Source organism: Phaseolus vulgaris, chromosome 3 (genome assembly GCF_000499845.2).
Source record: "Phaseolus vulgaris cultivar G19833 chromosome 3, P. vulgaris v2.0, whole genome shotgun sequence".
Taxonomy (NCBI): Eukaryota; Viridiplantae; Streptophyta; class Magnoliopsida; order Fabales; family Fabaceae; genus Phaseolus; species Phaseolus vulgaris.
In genome coordinates this window covers 4,799,065-4,814,155 of record NC_023757.2, presented here as the reverse complement: position 1 = coordinate 4,814,155, position 15,091 = coordinate 4,799,065, and the positions used below count along the sequence as shown (strand labels likewise).

The 15,091-nt window shown below is 33.7% G+C and overlaps 1 protein-coding gene across 3 annotated transcripts; it reads right to left on the bottom strand.

Moving 5' to 3' along the window:
* Positions 1–592: 592 nt before the first annotated feature.
* LOC137806367 (pre-mRNA-splicing factor ATP-dependent RNA helicase DEAH10) lies at positions 593–14,606 on the bottom strand. 3 transcript variants are annotated; one of them, XR_011080336.1, is made up of 14 exons: positions 14,406–14,592; positions 11,634–11,839; positions 11,482–11,528; positions 11,271–11,351; positions 10,934–11,147; positions 10,171–10,591; positions 9,706–9,909; positions 8,746–8,906; positions 7,942–8,127; positions 6,983–7,214; positions 6,496–6,695; positions 6,254–6,388; positions 5,859–6,076; positions 593–1,046 (listed from the first exon to the last, which is right to left on the bottom strand). XR_011080336.1 is itself a non-coding variant. In XM_068606430.1 (14 exons), exons 2-13 carry the CDS (start codon positions 11,687–11,689, stop codon positions 5,882–5,884), a joined length of 2,121 nt encoding a protein of 706 aa, XP_068462531.1. In that variant the 5' UTR covers positions 11,690–11,839; positions 14,406–14,606; the 3' UTR covers positions 593–1,046; positions 5,859–5,881. The 3 variants fall into 3 exon arrangements, 2 of the variants coding, with proteins under 2 accessions (XP_068462531.1, XP_068462532.1); XM_068606430.1 differs by having other exon boundaries at positions 5,859–6,065; positions 14,406–14,606; XM_068606431.1 differs by having other exon boundaries at positions 5,859–6,065; positions 14,365–14,554.
* Between the last annotated feature and the right edge of the window lie 485 nt (positions 14,607–15,091).

Sequence of the window (15,091 nt, the reverse complement as noted above, 5' to 3'; positions counted from 1 at the left end):
GTATGTGCATATATATATATATAAGCTGCAGATAAAACTTCTTATAATGATTATGCATAGGATTTAATGACATGTAGAAGTAAGGAAAAACTAGCAAATTGAAAGCTAAAATTCTGTTTGTAATTACGGAAATTTCTTTTAGAAAGAAACGGAAAACAAAATCGACAATTGCTCCTGCACCCAATACTTTGAACCTGCACCCAACATAATTTCAAAAATTCCTAAAATACCCTTTATTTCGGAAATAAACATCTGGAATTGAAAATAATGTATTCCAAAAAAAAATCAGGAAGAGGCTTTTGTGTTTTGGATATAAAAATCCGGAAAAAAAAATCAAAATTTCATTCTGGATAAAAAAATCCAAAACTGAAAGTAATACATTCCGGAAAAAATTATCCGGATTGTGTTCCAGAAAGGGGTCTGGAATGTAATTTTATATGTATCCCATTTTCTTAAGGGTATTTTCGGTATTTCCCCTGTAATTGGGTGCAATGATACGGTACAGGAAGCAATTGCCACAAAATCTACCAAGCATTGTATCCGCAATCAAAAGCGGTCCTTATGGAAAGTATTCAGTGATAACACCATGACAAAGCAAAAATCTACTAATTTTAATGTTTTAGTAACCTTCGAATATTGCTGACAAGGGGAGAAAATAACAGTAGCCCTCATTTATCCCCCACAATAAAATAAAATACCCAATAGCCCTCAACTATATTAAATAAGTGGACTCAGAACTTAGCAGACTAATCACATTCTGCAAGTTTAAATTGAGTATTTTAAAATGATGAAGAAATGAACATTTATAAAAAAAAAAAAAACATGATAGTCTGTACACAATTTCATTGTTCGAGCCACCGCACCAATGAGGTCACAACTGTAAGGTGCACCCTACCATCACATACTTGCTCCTCAATCTTAGTGGCGATTGCTGCCTAAGAGAAAATAACGTGACAACAACCCAGCAAGAGGTGCTTGTCGTTAGAGGATTGAGTGACATCTCCACATACAAGGCAATGTGAAAGACAAACCCCTTAAATCAAAACCTGTCATTATGAAAAGATCCATAAAGCAGTGGCGGGTCAAAATTTGAAGCTTCTATTGATATGTTTCAACAGATAAACAATGAAGTTACCAACAAAATGAAAAATCAAATATCTAAGCACCAAATAAATGGAAAAAAAATGCACTGTTTAGCAAAATAGCAGTCCAAAACTAACGATGTCCCGATTTTTTTGTCTATATGCAGAAAGCATAACCATGATATTGTTCGTAAGTACATCAATTTTATTTCTGAATATTGCATAAGAAATGAGGAGGAAGTATCTATTGCAACTGTTCTCTGGTGTATTTGATTATATCCCCGTACATAAGCAAGGAAAGAAAAAAGAGTATAAGAAGTCCACAACACAACCAAATATAAAGAGGATAAAAAAAACAGAGATCAAGAAAACATTTAATATGGCGTGCCAATCTCAACTGGAGATCCAAAAAAAACAGCATCAGTAAAAGACAATGAAAAACTCAAAGAAACCAGAAAAACTAGCTGATCCCAAATGAACTCAATATAAGGATGTTGTGCTGAGAAGGTTCTAGCATTTCGTTTCAACCATATACACCAAATCCTCTGAATTTTACATACAAGGAACTTTTGAAGAACCTGGGACAAACCCAGTGTTCACCAAAAACCTCAAACTAGTTATTTTGGAGAAATGAAGCTAACAGGGAAATGCAAGAACAAGTGAGAACATGATTTATGTTCCCCTTCCTAAGTAATCTAGAGTTTTACTAACTTGGCGGCTTCCGTACTTGGAGGTACTGATTGGCAAGTTATGAAATTTGGATTTGTTTTGACAATTTTCTCCATAAACACTTCTAAGAAAAAATTAAATAAGCTTCTTCATAATTTGTACAAGTTCTCTCATATTCCCAAATATTTATTTTTTAACTTATGCATTAATTAATTTTAGCTTATAGAGAAGCTTATTTCTTTATCTGTTACTTTTTCCAATAAAAGTGCTTATGGAATAAAAAAAGCAAGCCCTTGGTAGTTTTATTGACATGTGCAAGAACAAAACAAAAGATAGACTTCAGAGGATTAGAAAAAGCATGACTATAGGTCTCCTAGCTCACAAAAATGTGTTATTTTTCTTTCTTTTTGTATTTCATGGAAATCTTTAATCATTAGGATTTGTTTACTTTGATTGTATTTTCTTTTAATTGAAATTGTAATTTAGAACTTGTTGGGCCTCAATGGAACACATTAAATCAAGGCCCAAGTTGATGGTGATTCTGGTTTCAAGAGACATGGTGTGCATCAAGTAAAACAAGGAAAACACCAAGCCAAGCATTGGAAGTGAGACCTAGGAAGCGCCAACTTGAAAATTCTAGATCCTCTTTTTGAAACTTGGCATGCAAAGTGTGACTTTGGGCGCACCACTTTTAGTAGTTTCCAGGCTTATTTTGAAATTCATATTTTGGAGCAAAAATGGCCAAGACACATTGCCTATATAAGGCATCCATGTAACCTTGTTTCACATCTTTGAATAAATTGAATTTCTTCAAGAGCATTGTCAGTTCTCTTGAGTGTGTGATACTGTCTATTTTAGAGATTTATCTCGAAGTCTTAGGAGTTCAAGTGGTGTTCCTCTCACTTATCTTTAGTTTACTCAAATGGAATGATTCTTCATCTCTTCTCTTCTCCACCTTTTAATTTTCTTTTTCCCAAAGTGTCTTTTAATTCAAGTTCATTAAATCTGTGACTCGAAGCTTCATCATGAGTTCATCTCTTGAAAATCAAGCATAGAGGAGATTCATCTAATTGAGATTATGATTTTACAATGATGTTGTTCCAATTGATTCTCCAAAATTACCTAAGGACTTGATGGATTGTAAGAGAGGAGCTACTATGTAGAAGATCAGTCTTCCATACTCATAATTGAGGTTCCATCATTTACTAGGCAAATTTTTATTTTTATTTTGCATCATGCAAAAATATGTTATGGTGTATTATAGAATAGTTAAATATATTAGAATAGGTTAACTTATCTTCTATCTATCTCTAGGAAAGCTAAAAAGTTGTTTTTGTGGTACCTATTTGTCACCTAGGTGTAGTCTTTTCATATCTTCTTTTTGTATCTTTGATGTAAAGACTCCTATATAAATAAAGAATCAGGTAAGAGATGAACCAATCTCTTAAGCAGTATTTCCCATATTATCATTTTCCAGTTGATATTAGAGTCGGTCCATTGTCCAGTGATAAAACTGTCACTTGATGATGTCTATCATTGCCAACTACCACATTCATTTTTCTCCAACAAGCACCTAGTCTAGTTTGGCTCGTAGAGCAATGGAGATCCCATTGTCCACTCATCAACTATTGTCATTTTCTATGGCAAGCAACAGAAAACCCAATTCTAGTCATCCCAGTGATGTCAGGCCACCTTCAAAGGTTTCCCCAGCCTCCCTTGTCCTTGTTTCAACCTTTGCTTTTGGTTTTCCACCCTTTTAGTGTGCAGTTGATGGCCCATGACCGATTAGGCAGGCATGCATAATCAATTATGGTAAGGGACTTAATCGATTAAGGTGTAAAGTGTAATTCACTATGACCCTAACAATAACCGATTATGCATGCTGCCTAATCGATTAGGGCCTGAGGCATGATGACAATTTTTTCTAAAAATCCATTCTAACATTCTGCAAACGTCATTGTGTGATTGCATTTCTTGTCTTTGACCAAACTTTTGTTCGGCCCACATGTTGAAAATGTTCGAATTGGAAATATGCCTAGTTAATTTAAGTTTTGTTGAGGTATACTTTTATAATCGATTACAAAAAACCATAATTGTTGGTCACACTACAAAACCCAAAATTATACCATTTTGAAAAAACAAAAGTTCTTACTACTCTTTAGACAAAATTTGAACCCTTAATCACTATAATTTTTTTACAATTATGAAGAATTGGAACAAAGTTTGCGTCTTTTGTTTGTGAAATTTAAAGTACAGTTTTATCTTTGTCAAATTAATTAAATAATTAATTATTTGTTCACACAATTTCAATTCAGTTGGGGATAAAAAAAATTCAAGATTAATATCATGTCTTCATCATCCTCTAGACGAAAGAGAGAAAGGGTTAACTCTAAAAGGATTGATGCAGTTGAAGACATGATCCGGGAACTTACAAAGAGTATAGAGTAGTCTTCAGCTTCGTGGACATTTCTTATTGAACTTTGAATTTGTGGTTCTAATATATTTCCATGCTTTTCAGACTTTTTTTTTGTAACTCAGACTTGTTTCACTAGTCGATGTGAGATCTCTAACACACACAACTCACACAGAGACATGGACATCTCGTGTGTAGGACTAGATATTTGTGGGTTCCTGATAGCAACCTGATGGCAGGTGGCACATTAGGCCCAACAAATCTCGCTAGAATAGACTTTGATATCATATTAAAAAATGAATTTAAACCCAACTCATCCTTACAAAACCGACTTGTAAGGTGAGGATTATCCTCCACTTATATATTGTAAATTGGTGTTGTCTCTAATTGATGTGGGATTTTCCAACAACTATCCACTAGAACATAGTCAATCATACTTGTCTCTTTTAAGATATCCAAAACATACTTCCTTTTAGAGATTAAAACACCTTTTGGCTAAGCTACTTCAACACCCAAGAAGTATTGAGGCTTTTCCAATATCCTTGGTTTGAAAAGGTTTACACTTGTAATAGTTAAGAAAATTATAAATAGGATGTTGATTACATGTAGAACAACTACCTTTCCGAAAGGAAATGGGTCAGGCTGAATCAACATTACTAGGAGCCCTAGTATTGAGTGACGATTGAGAAGAACTTGAAGAAGAGGATTTACCTTGAAGCATCGTACTAGTAACTTGGGTCCAAAGGTAATAAGAGGAGGTGATGATGGTTCAAGAAGATTTTAAATAGGATTGGAATTTTCAAAAGCAAGAGGAACAATGAACTCAACTAATGGTATAGGAAGGACCTGTTGGATGGAATAAACATCTTGGACAAATGTAGACCCATAGATAGTCCTATGGATCCAAATCAGAAATTAATGGCAAAGCAAACTGAATCTTTCTCAAAAGATGAAGACGACTTGTTGGGAAACTTAATTATCGCACTATGACTAGACCTCACTTGTTTAACCAAACAGTTATTCACATTGTTTCCAACCCTTAATTTCATGAGAACCAAGTAGATAGAAATTGTTTGTCATTTTGTTCAAGAGAAGTTGTTGTCCAAGGAAATTTGCATGGAATTTGCCAGCTCCAATGATTAGCCTGCAGATATTTTGACTAAATCTTTGAGATGACCTGAAATTCAACTTATATGTTCTAACCTTGGTACGTACAATATCTATGTTCAATGTTGAGGGGAAGTGTTAGAATAGTTTAAGTTGTTAGAATAGGTAAATTTATCTTCTATCTATCTCTAGGAGAGCTAAAAAACTGCTTGAGGTACCTATTTGTCACCTAGGTATAGTATGTTCATATCTTCCCTTTGTATCTCTCATGTAAGGACCCATACATGACTCAGCTGAGAGATGAATCAATCTCATGAGCATTCTTTCTCATGTTTTCACTCTCAAGTGTGTAAAAATTATGGTGAAATATAGGTTAAGACAGACTTGTAGAAGGCAGTAGAGATGTATGCAGTGCTTTAAATTCCCAGATTTCATAGGGGCCAGCCCCCAATAATGAAGACAGTCCAAGGGATTACATAGAATTGTGGATGTAAACCATCAACTTTTCACATTATAGACGTATTTAAACTACCAAACAAAATCAGGCCCAAACAAAGAAGAATTGAAGAATCAATAATGTGAATCACCTGTTTAGTGGAACCACCAAGACTTAATTCTGCATGGCGTAATATTGAGGAGCCAGCTCAGTTAACCATAGGTAATCAACTCTGGTTAAATTTCTGACATACTTGTTATTAGTTTGGACCAATTCGTTAAATATCACACACTCTGGTTTTTGCCGAAATAATACGGAAGAAGGGTGGATCTGCACCACCTGACCACTTGCCAAAGCCCTGCAATGTAACTAAGCAATAAGAGTCTTTTAATAGCAAAATAAATTACATAGGCAGTTAAGGATTCCAGTTAGTGTCAAAATACCAAAAAATAATTTCAAAATTAGAAGACCTGAGTTTGACCTAGTTACAGGAGGGACTTGAAAGCAAGCCACACAAACAGGAATTTCTAACTTGAATTTAGATACCTGTATGTCCCCTCTGGCTGTTTTACAGCTGCATTGAGGAAAAAGGAAGCAGCTAGGCATCTGCGGAATTGAAGCATATCTTCTCCACATGAAGAAAGATTAAGACCCATTTGTTCAACATGTCCCTTAATCTGCCTGCAAAAAAAGTATTTTGCAAGTGTGAAAACATAAATGTCTGGATTAGAGTACACTAGAAAAAATATCATGAATCCTTGATATTTAGCTTAACATGGTAAAATTACTTGTGAATGTCACGAGCATGTCTAAGAGACCGGCTATTAATATAATTTTCTTTGCACCATTTCCTATAAACCTTTTCAGTCTTTGCTATACCCATTTCCATTGATCTCTTCTCCAAAAAATCTTTAGATGCTCGATACACATTAATCAATGTGATGTGGTCTCCCTCAGGACTTGAGAAGCATTTAGTTGCAGTTCTTGCCTGGTAAAATATGAGAGAAACCAAGAAAAATAATTTTAGATAAACACCAAGAGGGAACAGTTGTATATGGAAAAATATGAAGACCATAACCTTCACACAGTCAGTCAACTTCATATGTTCAAATCATGCAAATGATATTTGTAAATATTTTGTTAAATGGTTAATAGAGAGATACACAATATATATACATATATATATATATAATCACTGACCATCTTTATATTACGCTTCATCATTACATCAAAATAGAATATAATAGGAATACAGTTGGAGTTCAGTCATCAAACCTCTTCTAACTTGTCACGAGGACTATAAAATATGGATTCCACAGACAGCAGGGCTACACTTATCAACATCTCCTCCAAGCAGTTAAACTGACTAGCTAAAATAAGAGCTTTGGAATAAATAGGATCCAACGGCAGTCGAGCCATTTGGTGTCCTACAGGATCAGATAGTTGACACTCATCTGTTAGGGCACCCAACAAAAATAGCTGCTCCAATGATTTTATAATAGCTGCCCTGTTCAAACAAGTGATAAGCACAAGCTTTGAGTAATATTTTGCTACGTCAAAATACAGTTTAAAATTACAGCAACAAAGATTCCTAAAAAATGCTAATTTAGTTCTGGAGAACAATGCATGAGACAGCATCAAAAGCATTTTGACTCACTAATGAGTAATGGCTGATGCAAAATAGTAAATCACTAAATCCCTTATACAGTTTTATATTACATCTGGTCAGAAAGAAGTGGCTGGTTTGTATTATTGTTACGTGCATAATGGACATCATAAGCACAGCAACTACATGGACTATAATTATCAATTTGAAACTGCAGCACAACCCCAAAACTGCTATAGCAAGATAGTGGATAGCATGATGGCTGCTATACTAAAGATTATAAAAAAAATATTTCAATTAACACATAAAAATGCTTAAAACTAAAAAGTTATCCAGACATATGGTTCTGTTGATCATGGTCCATGTAATGGTTTTCAGTAGGTTTGGTCCCTGGACTCTTAATTCCCAAAAGTATAGGCCATAGTATACGTAACATTTTATTAATTTTTGGTTTAAATGTCATACCTCTCATATCATTTTGGTATATGAAAAATATCTAGATACTCCTTTAATAACTTCACTTTTCAAGATAAAGAGAATTTATCAACCAAAAACATGGAATCACATAAATATCCACAAATGCAAAAGTAGGGAAACTGCCAGACCAAAATTCCGGAAGGTCTCCTACCTTGAAGGTTTCTCAATAAAATCAAATCCTAGTATGTCATCAACACCCAGGGCCTTAAGCTGCAAAATGACATTAGAAAGATTGCACCGCTTAATCTCCGGCATTGTTGAGTCCTCGAGTTTCTCAAATTCTTTTTCAGGATATAGACGAAAGCATTTTCCAGGTCCTTCACGCCCTGCACGCCCACTAATACCAAAAAAAGGCAATATTATTAATCAATTTGTATTACTCTTCACAAGTAAAATTCATTAAATATATACTAAATTCATGAAGATAATTTAACTGAAATTAACTGTACAAAAACTTACCAATGATTTCACAATAACCAAAACAATATTTAATAGGGAAAAAAACATAAAATAAATCATAATTCAAGAATGAGCAATTGCATAAAATAAAAATGTTCAAAAATTTAAAATATTTCATGAAAGCGAAAAATGATACTTTACATTAACAGGTTTATTCTATTCTTATAAGATATATTACAAGGTTCACAATCTTCCACTTTAACTGATAAACAAAATTTAAAATGGTCAAGCATATGCAAGCATACTAATTTAAAAATAAATAATAAGTACTAGAAATATTGATGGTAGATTCACATCTAAAATGTCCTAGTCATGCAATACCATGTTTCGCTCAAGAAAATCAAAGATGCCAATTACAAAACTCAACTGAAAAAACAAAAGGAAGTTGTCCTTGGTCAAATTGAGCCAAACTTCATTTTAATTAACCAAATTAATTCAACCATTATTTACAAGTGAAACTAAAGATTAAAAAGACTCAAATATAATCTAGCACCACCTTCTTTGCAGAGCTTGGGACTTGGATGTAGGCACTATAATCAAGGACTCCATGCCTTTTCCAGGGTCATAGGAGCGGGCTTTAACAAATCCAGGATCAATTACATACTTGATTCCAGGAATTGTTACTGACGTCTCAGCAATATTAGTTGCCAATATCACCTTCAAAATCAACAAAGAGATAAGTTTAATACAGCTAAAAAGAAGTTAATCTCGGAATTTCTTTTAAATCTATATAAGTTCGCATACATTGGTGGTGTTCAAGTCCATAATTATAAAGTCAGAGATACCATTCTGTTATTTCAATGTATTACCTGTAGGAATTATAGCAAGGCGATTGACTTAGTTTCTAAAGTAAAAGAAGTGTTAGTTGAGAGAAATAAAGCCTTAGTGGTAGTAGAGGTGATGTCTAAGATGATAGTAGTTGCAGTGGACACGGTTGTAAGGTGATGGGTTCAGTAATGGCATATTGTTGGTTGGTATACACAATTGCTTCACCGTAAGTGTGACTGCTAGTAAAAGAGGTATTGTGGTAATGTTGCAAGAAGATGACATTACTACATAAACGGTCTGATAAAAAAAAATACATAAATGGTAAACATAGGAGCTGGATCATGTTAAGAGTGCATAATGTTGTTTGCTTGCTTACGCTAATCAATTATGAATAAGATTATCAATACACAAGTCCTATGTCTGCAATAAAACTTACATGAAATTTCCATATTTAAAAAAGCCATATGAAATCATGTACATGTCCTAAACCTACCAGAACTCAAAATAACAACCAGCATTTACTTTAAATTTGTCAACGTACTCATAAAAAGGTGTTTCAATGGGACATGCAACTGCTTCAAATAAATAAAATAGTTTTACAAATAAGTAATCAAAAAATTATTTTTCCCATTTTATTCAGTTCTACCAGCAGCATATATTAGTTAGATCAAATGCATGGCTAGTGTACCTTGCGAAATCCAGATGGAGCTGGTGCAAAGACCCGCATTTGCTGCTCAGATGGAAGAGCGGCAAATATAGGCACAATTAAAAGCTTCTGATTTTCTTTAGGTAATTGTGGGAGTTTCTCATTGATAAGCCTTTCAACAGATTCAATCTCTTCTTGCCCAGTCAGAAATACTAGTATATCACCAGGACCTTCCTCTAAATGAATCTGTAAAATCAAAGACAGATATGAATTTAAATTTAAGCAGCAATTATGAACTTTATTCTTCATTCATCATGACAATGTTAAGCATGAACCAGAAATACCATAACCAAACCATGATATATGAAACTGTAAATACAAAAAAATGCATACAAAAACCAATGTACCAGACTAATGCATTGTTTGGGATCCAAAAATCTCTATCTAACAATAAAATAAAAGTTAAATCACATTATACTGAAATACATGGACTAAAAAACCAAAGACCTGGAATATTGTTATCAAGGAAGCATCTAAATAATCTGTCTCTGCTATGCGAGTATAAAATATATCTACAGGAAACTGTCTCCCTTGGATGTGAACAGCTTTGGCACCACCAAAGTATTCAGAGAAAGCCTGTGCATCAAGACTGGCGGACATGATGATTAACTTCAGTGGGGCATACTTCTCATGGCGGGGCTTTTTATGCAAATGGCTACTCTGGTCATTTTCTTTCTCCGACATCATGACTTTCTTCAAATTCCTTTTTCCAAAAATAAGGCCCTGACCATCACTAACAGAACTTGACCGCACAAGCTGTACATTCTTTAGCAAACCCATTAAGACATCAGTGTGAACAGTCCTCTCATGAGCCTCATCAACAATTATAACAGAATACTTAGAAAGATATGGATCTAGCAATGCTTCCCTGTAAGCACAACAAAATGCATATCAACACTCCAATACTCATAAAACCATGGGAAACAACACATTTTAATTCAAAACCTTTTTAGCAGTTCCAAACATACAACCATATTAAACCAACAATCCCATCTCAACCATATTAAGCCAAATTGCAAATCCTTGAATCCCACTAGCTTCACACAAACAGAAAGAAAAAGTAAAATTTTCACCTAACATATAATATCTTCTATCTTTTGTACCAGGAAGGAGAAAAATCAAAGAACAGTGTTTTGATTGGCCAATTTTTATAAGATTAAACTAAACGGAAAAAGGTGAAAAAGTAGTCCGAGCTATGCAAAATGAGTACCTCAAAAGCAAACCGTCGGTCATGTACTTAATCCTTGTTGAGCCGGAAGTCGTGTCATCAAATCTAACAGCATACCCGACCTTCTGACCCAACTCAACACCACACTCCTCAGCAACTCGTTTGGCCACAGTGACAGCAGCTACGCGTCTAGGTTGTGTTATCCCAACCCTTCCATCGCGGCAAAATCCAGCATCAAACAGAAACTGAGGAATCTCTACACAGAACAACATAACATAGTGAATCCACTACCCTAAAACAATTTTTTTATTTTATCCTGAAAACCTAGATTACAAAAAACACTGTGATAAGCATTCCACAAGGATAAAATGTAGCCTACGAGTAGTTTTTCCACTTCCAGTTTCACCAACAATAATCAACACATCGTTCTTCCGGACCTCTTCAACCAGTCTTTTCTCAACTACAACAGAAATAAACAATGCCAACACTAATAAGCTCATTCTGAGTAACTATTCTAATTATTACACATTGCCACAAAAGTTGAAAATGAAAGTATTAACTCTTAAAACATTAAGGCAATAGATACATACCTGAAGCAATCGGAAGGGACTTCCTCTGTTGCATTATCTTCTGCCTCCTGCATAAGAAAATATAACAAATATTGAATCACAAATTGAAAAGTTTCCATTTACTTTTTCGTTCTGAAGTGATTGCAAAATCCTAACAGGGTTTAAGAAAATACCGAGCGGAGAACTGCGTTTGGTGATTGGGGAAGTTTCCCCGATGCACTGAAGGCATGATTGATACACAAAGGAAACAAAGCAAAGAACAATACAACACTATGAAAGAACTTGAAATTATAACCACACTTGTATTTTCTGGTTTTCGCGGCCAAGCCAAGACCCTTTTTCAACTGGTCTTTTAAACTTAAAGTTGTTTTGTCTCCCCCTACAAATAAACAGACAAAGATCACATCAGAAGTGAGAAAAGACACAACAAGAAAAGAAATGATGAAATAATATGCTATAACCAACAAATATATATTCATACCACAGTCATATTCAAGCACGCAGTAAACATTTATCAAATGTATTTTCACTAGCATTCAAATATCTAGTACGTATTTTTTTCCATTTCCTTACAAAAGCACACCCAACCAATCAAGAAGCACATAGATTGACAATGTTGAATTTAGAAAACTAAAAACTGATCATGACACCGTATATCTGTTTACAACCACTTTTCTTCCGGCCAATTGATCTTACATTTAATTCAAGTTAAGGTGTTAAAAACAATCCAAAATCACAATTTGAGCACCACATAAAAGCTCTTGGGGTGGCCACAAGACAGCAAATTAAAGCTGGACTAAAATAATTTAAAATATATATCAAACCCAATCATTGAGTCAATGGACAAAACAACAAAAACAACAAGCACATACTTGCAAAACGAATAAAAAATCTAACATTCTATCTTCACATTTTTTTAATTGTTTCGGTGGAAACAGAGTAATAACCCTCCATTCCCACCATTATCATTCACATTTCACGATATAAGAGCGAGCTCAACGCCATGAATTGACTCAAATCAATCAGAAGATAAATATATTACATCAAAATTACGATTCCATACAGCCAAATAAAAACGAAAACGAAATTTGGAAATGGATCTGAAAAAGGGAAATTGATGAGGTAAATACATTGTTTCAAACTAATCTCATCTTATATAATCAATAATAAATTAATTTTTTTAGGACTACATTGAATAAGATTATCGTAAAATATAAATAAATGAGCAATTAATTAAAGAGATAAAACGTGAATCAGTTGACCTCTCGGCTTATAGTTAACCAGTCGGTCTTTCAACTTCTTGATCTATAGAGATCCAAGTCAGACCAAATGATAAGTCAACCTCTTTGATCTCTCGACATGTTGTCAGAACACAACATCCCATATTACTAATTTCATAGGTTAACAAAATAATGCCAGAAATAAGCCCTAATGATAGGTCCTAATTAGATTAAACTTCTAAATGAATCATAATCACGAGTTTATTGAAAGTATTGGGCCTAAATAAGGGCCCCCGTTAAAAGGCTCATTGCATAATAGTACAAATAGCTAACTTGGGTATAGGTATGACCAAGATTATAATCACATCTCACTTATTAATTCTCTCGCAAACTTGATATTGGAGTACCTACTTGATATTGAAGTACATATACATTTAGAGGGAAATCCACCTCACTTGATATACTTCAAAAGATCGAGAAATCGTGATCGAGAAGTTGAGAAGATCAAAAGATTGAAAAGGATAGACAAATTAGGATCTTACTATATCATAATAATATTCATTTACTCAACCCGATAAATTATTTTATATGAACAAAACACATTTTAGAAAGTTGCATAATTTTTTATTAAATTCTAAATACTATTGAATGTGAGAGTATCTATGTCAAAATCATAAATTTCATATACGGTTATCTTTACCTTAGAATCAAATCTTGAATCAGGTTTTTGCTGATTCGTAAAAAAATTTCAAAGCATAAGAAAGCGTGACTTCTTGAATTATTAGGAAGGGGAATTTAAAGATTTTCATGGTTTTCCCCAGCATATATGACTAAACCTGTGCATCATTCCAATTTCAACTGAAGTTAGTATACTGAAGTTAGTGCTAATACAAAGAAGTTTATCTAACAATTAGTAAATAAAATGAAGGTGCAAGTTCTATTTGTAACAAGGACAAACTAGACATTTGTTCATACAGCAGTTACAATATTCCAAATGTTAGACCTTCTCTGCATTCTTCAAAAAAACATATGCTTTAGCATGAATCCAGAATTAAAAGCTAGCAAATCAAATTCTTCCTATGAAACTCAGTTTAATCACCATGTTGGATTTAAGGTAAATTCAGTGAACCAACGACAATGACAATAATTATTTTGAAGTGAATATAGTTTTCAAGCCGATAAAACAATAGAATAAAGACACTTAATTGGCTCATTTCACTCTACTATCTTATCCTTTGAAACTTTTCCTATCGTGATTATATGACTTTGGTGCATCTCAATAACAGATAATGGCATAACACACATAACAATTCCCACACAAAAATCGAAAGGCAATACACTGAATACAAATTCAAGTTCATGAAAAGTGCATGCATGACAATAATATAACAATTCCAAGTTTTAATTAGCATACTGCTAATATTGTGATTAGTAAAAAAAAAATAGATAGAGTTGTAAACTTTCACATTCTGACTCGGGGGTAAAACAAGTCTTTGCTACACAATCTTGACAAAACTAAATAAATAATAATAATAATAAATTAGAACATTATGAAAGAGGAAACCGAATGAAAAATTGAGAGAAACAACAGTTTAGAATTTGAAAAATATGAAAGGACTAGGATTCTTTCAGTTCCAGTAAAGTCTCATCAATAACTAGATGTACTATGTATGAGGCAAAGCACCTGGCTGAGGAGGATGCGAAAGGTGTAGGAGAAGAACGCACCAGTAACGGCATAGAGTTTCACTGAGACAAGGTTGGGAGCGCCGAAGCGCCAATGTCGGAAGCCGATGTCGGAGGAGGTGATTCGACGACACAACGGCGGTGATTAGACGAACGGAACGGCGACGGTGGGTTAACTACGGGAAGAAGCTTCACTAGGGTTATCAGAGAGAATGAAATTTAAATTAGAAATTTGGATTTTCTAATTTCTAAAATGAATATTTAGGTTGTATTTGGGTTAGGGAGAAGATGTGTGAGGATTTGAGAGATTGAATGTGTGAAGATGTGAGGATTTGAGAGATTCAATGTGTGAAGGTGTGAGAATAAAGCGTGAAGGGAGTGAGTGTATTTGGATTGAAGTACGATAAAAGTATATTTGTAAAAGGATTCAATTCCTCATATATCATTATTTACACTTTTATTCCCCTACAACAACATAAAAGTTGAATCCATAAACATAAATTAGTGTTTATTTTTATTATTATTGATATTGATAATGTAATCACGTTAATTTCAAGTAAAAATTATAAAACATAATTATAAAATAATCAAAATCAATTAGTATTAATTGGTATTGAAGAAACAAATAATATTGAAGTGTCTACCTAAATAAATGTAAAATCCTAAAAAAAATAATGTAAATGCTACACTTGATGCTTAAAATTGAAAAAAAAAATGTAAAACATAAA

Bases quoted from the DNA above. Each gene is read 5' to 3' on its own strand.
- LOC137806367 (XM_068606430.1), bottom strand. From the start codon at position 11,689: ATGCCTTCAGTGCATCGGGGAAACTTCCCCAATCACCAAACGCAGTTC. The intron at 11,148-11,270 runs GTAGGCTACATT...TGTTCTGTGTAG, and splicing joins TGGAAGTGGAAAAACTACTC to AGATTCCTCAGTTTCTGTTT. The intron at 7,215-7,941 runs GTAGGAGACCTT...TTGTTTGAACAG, and splicing joins TTTATTGAGAAACCTTCAAG to GGCAGCTATTATAAAATCAT.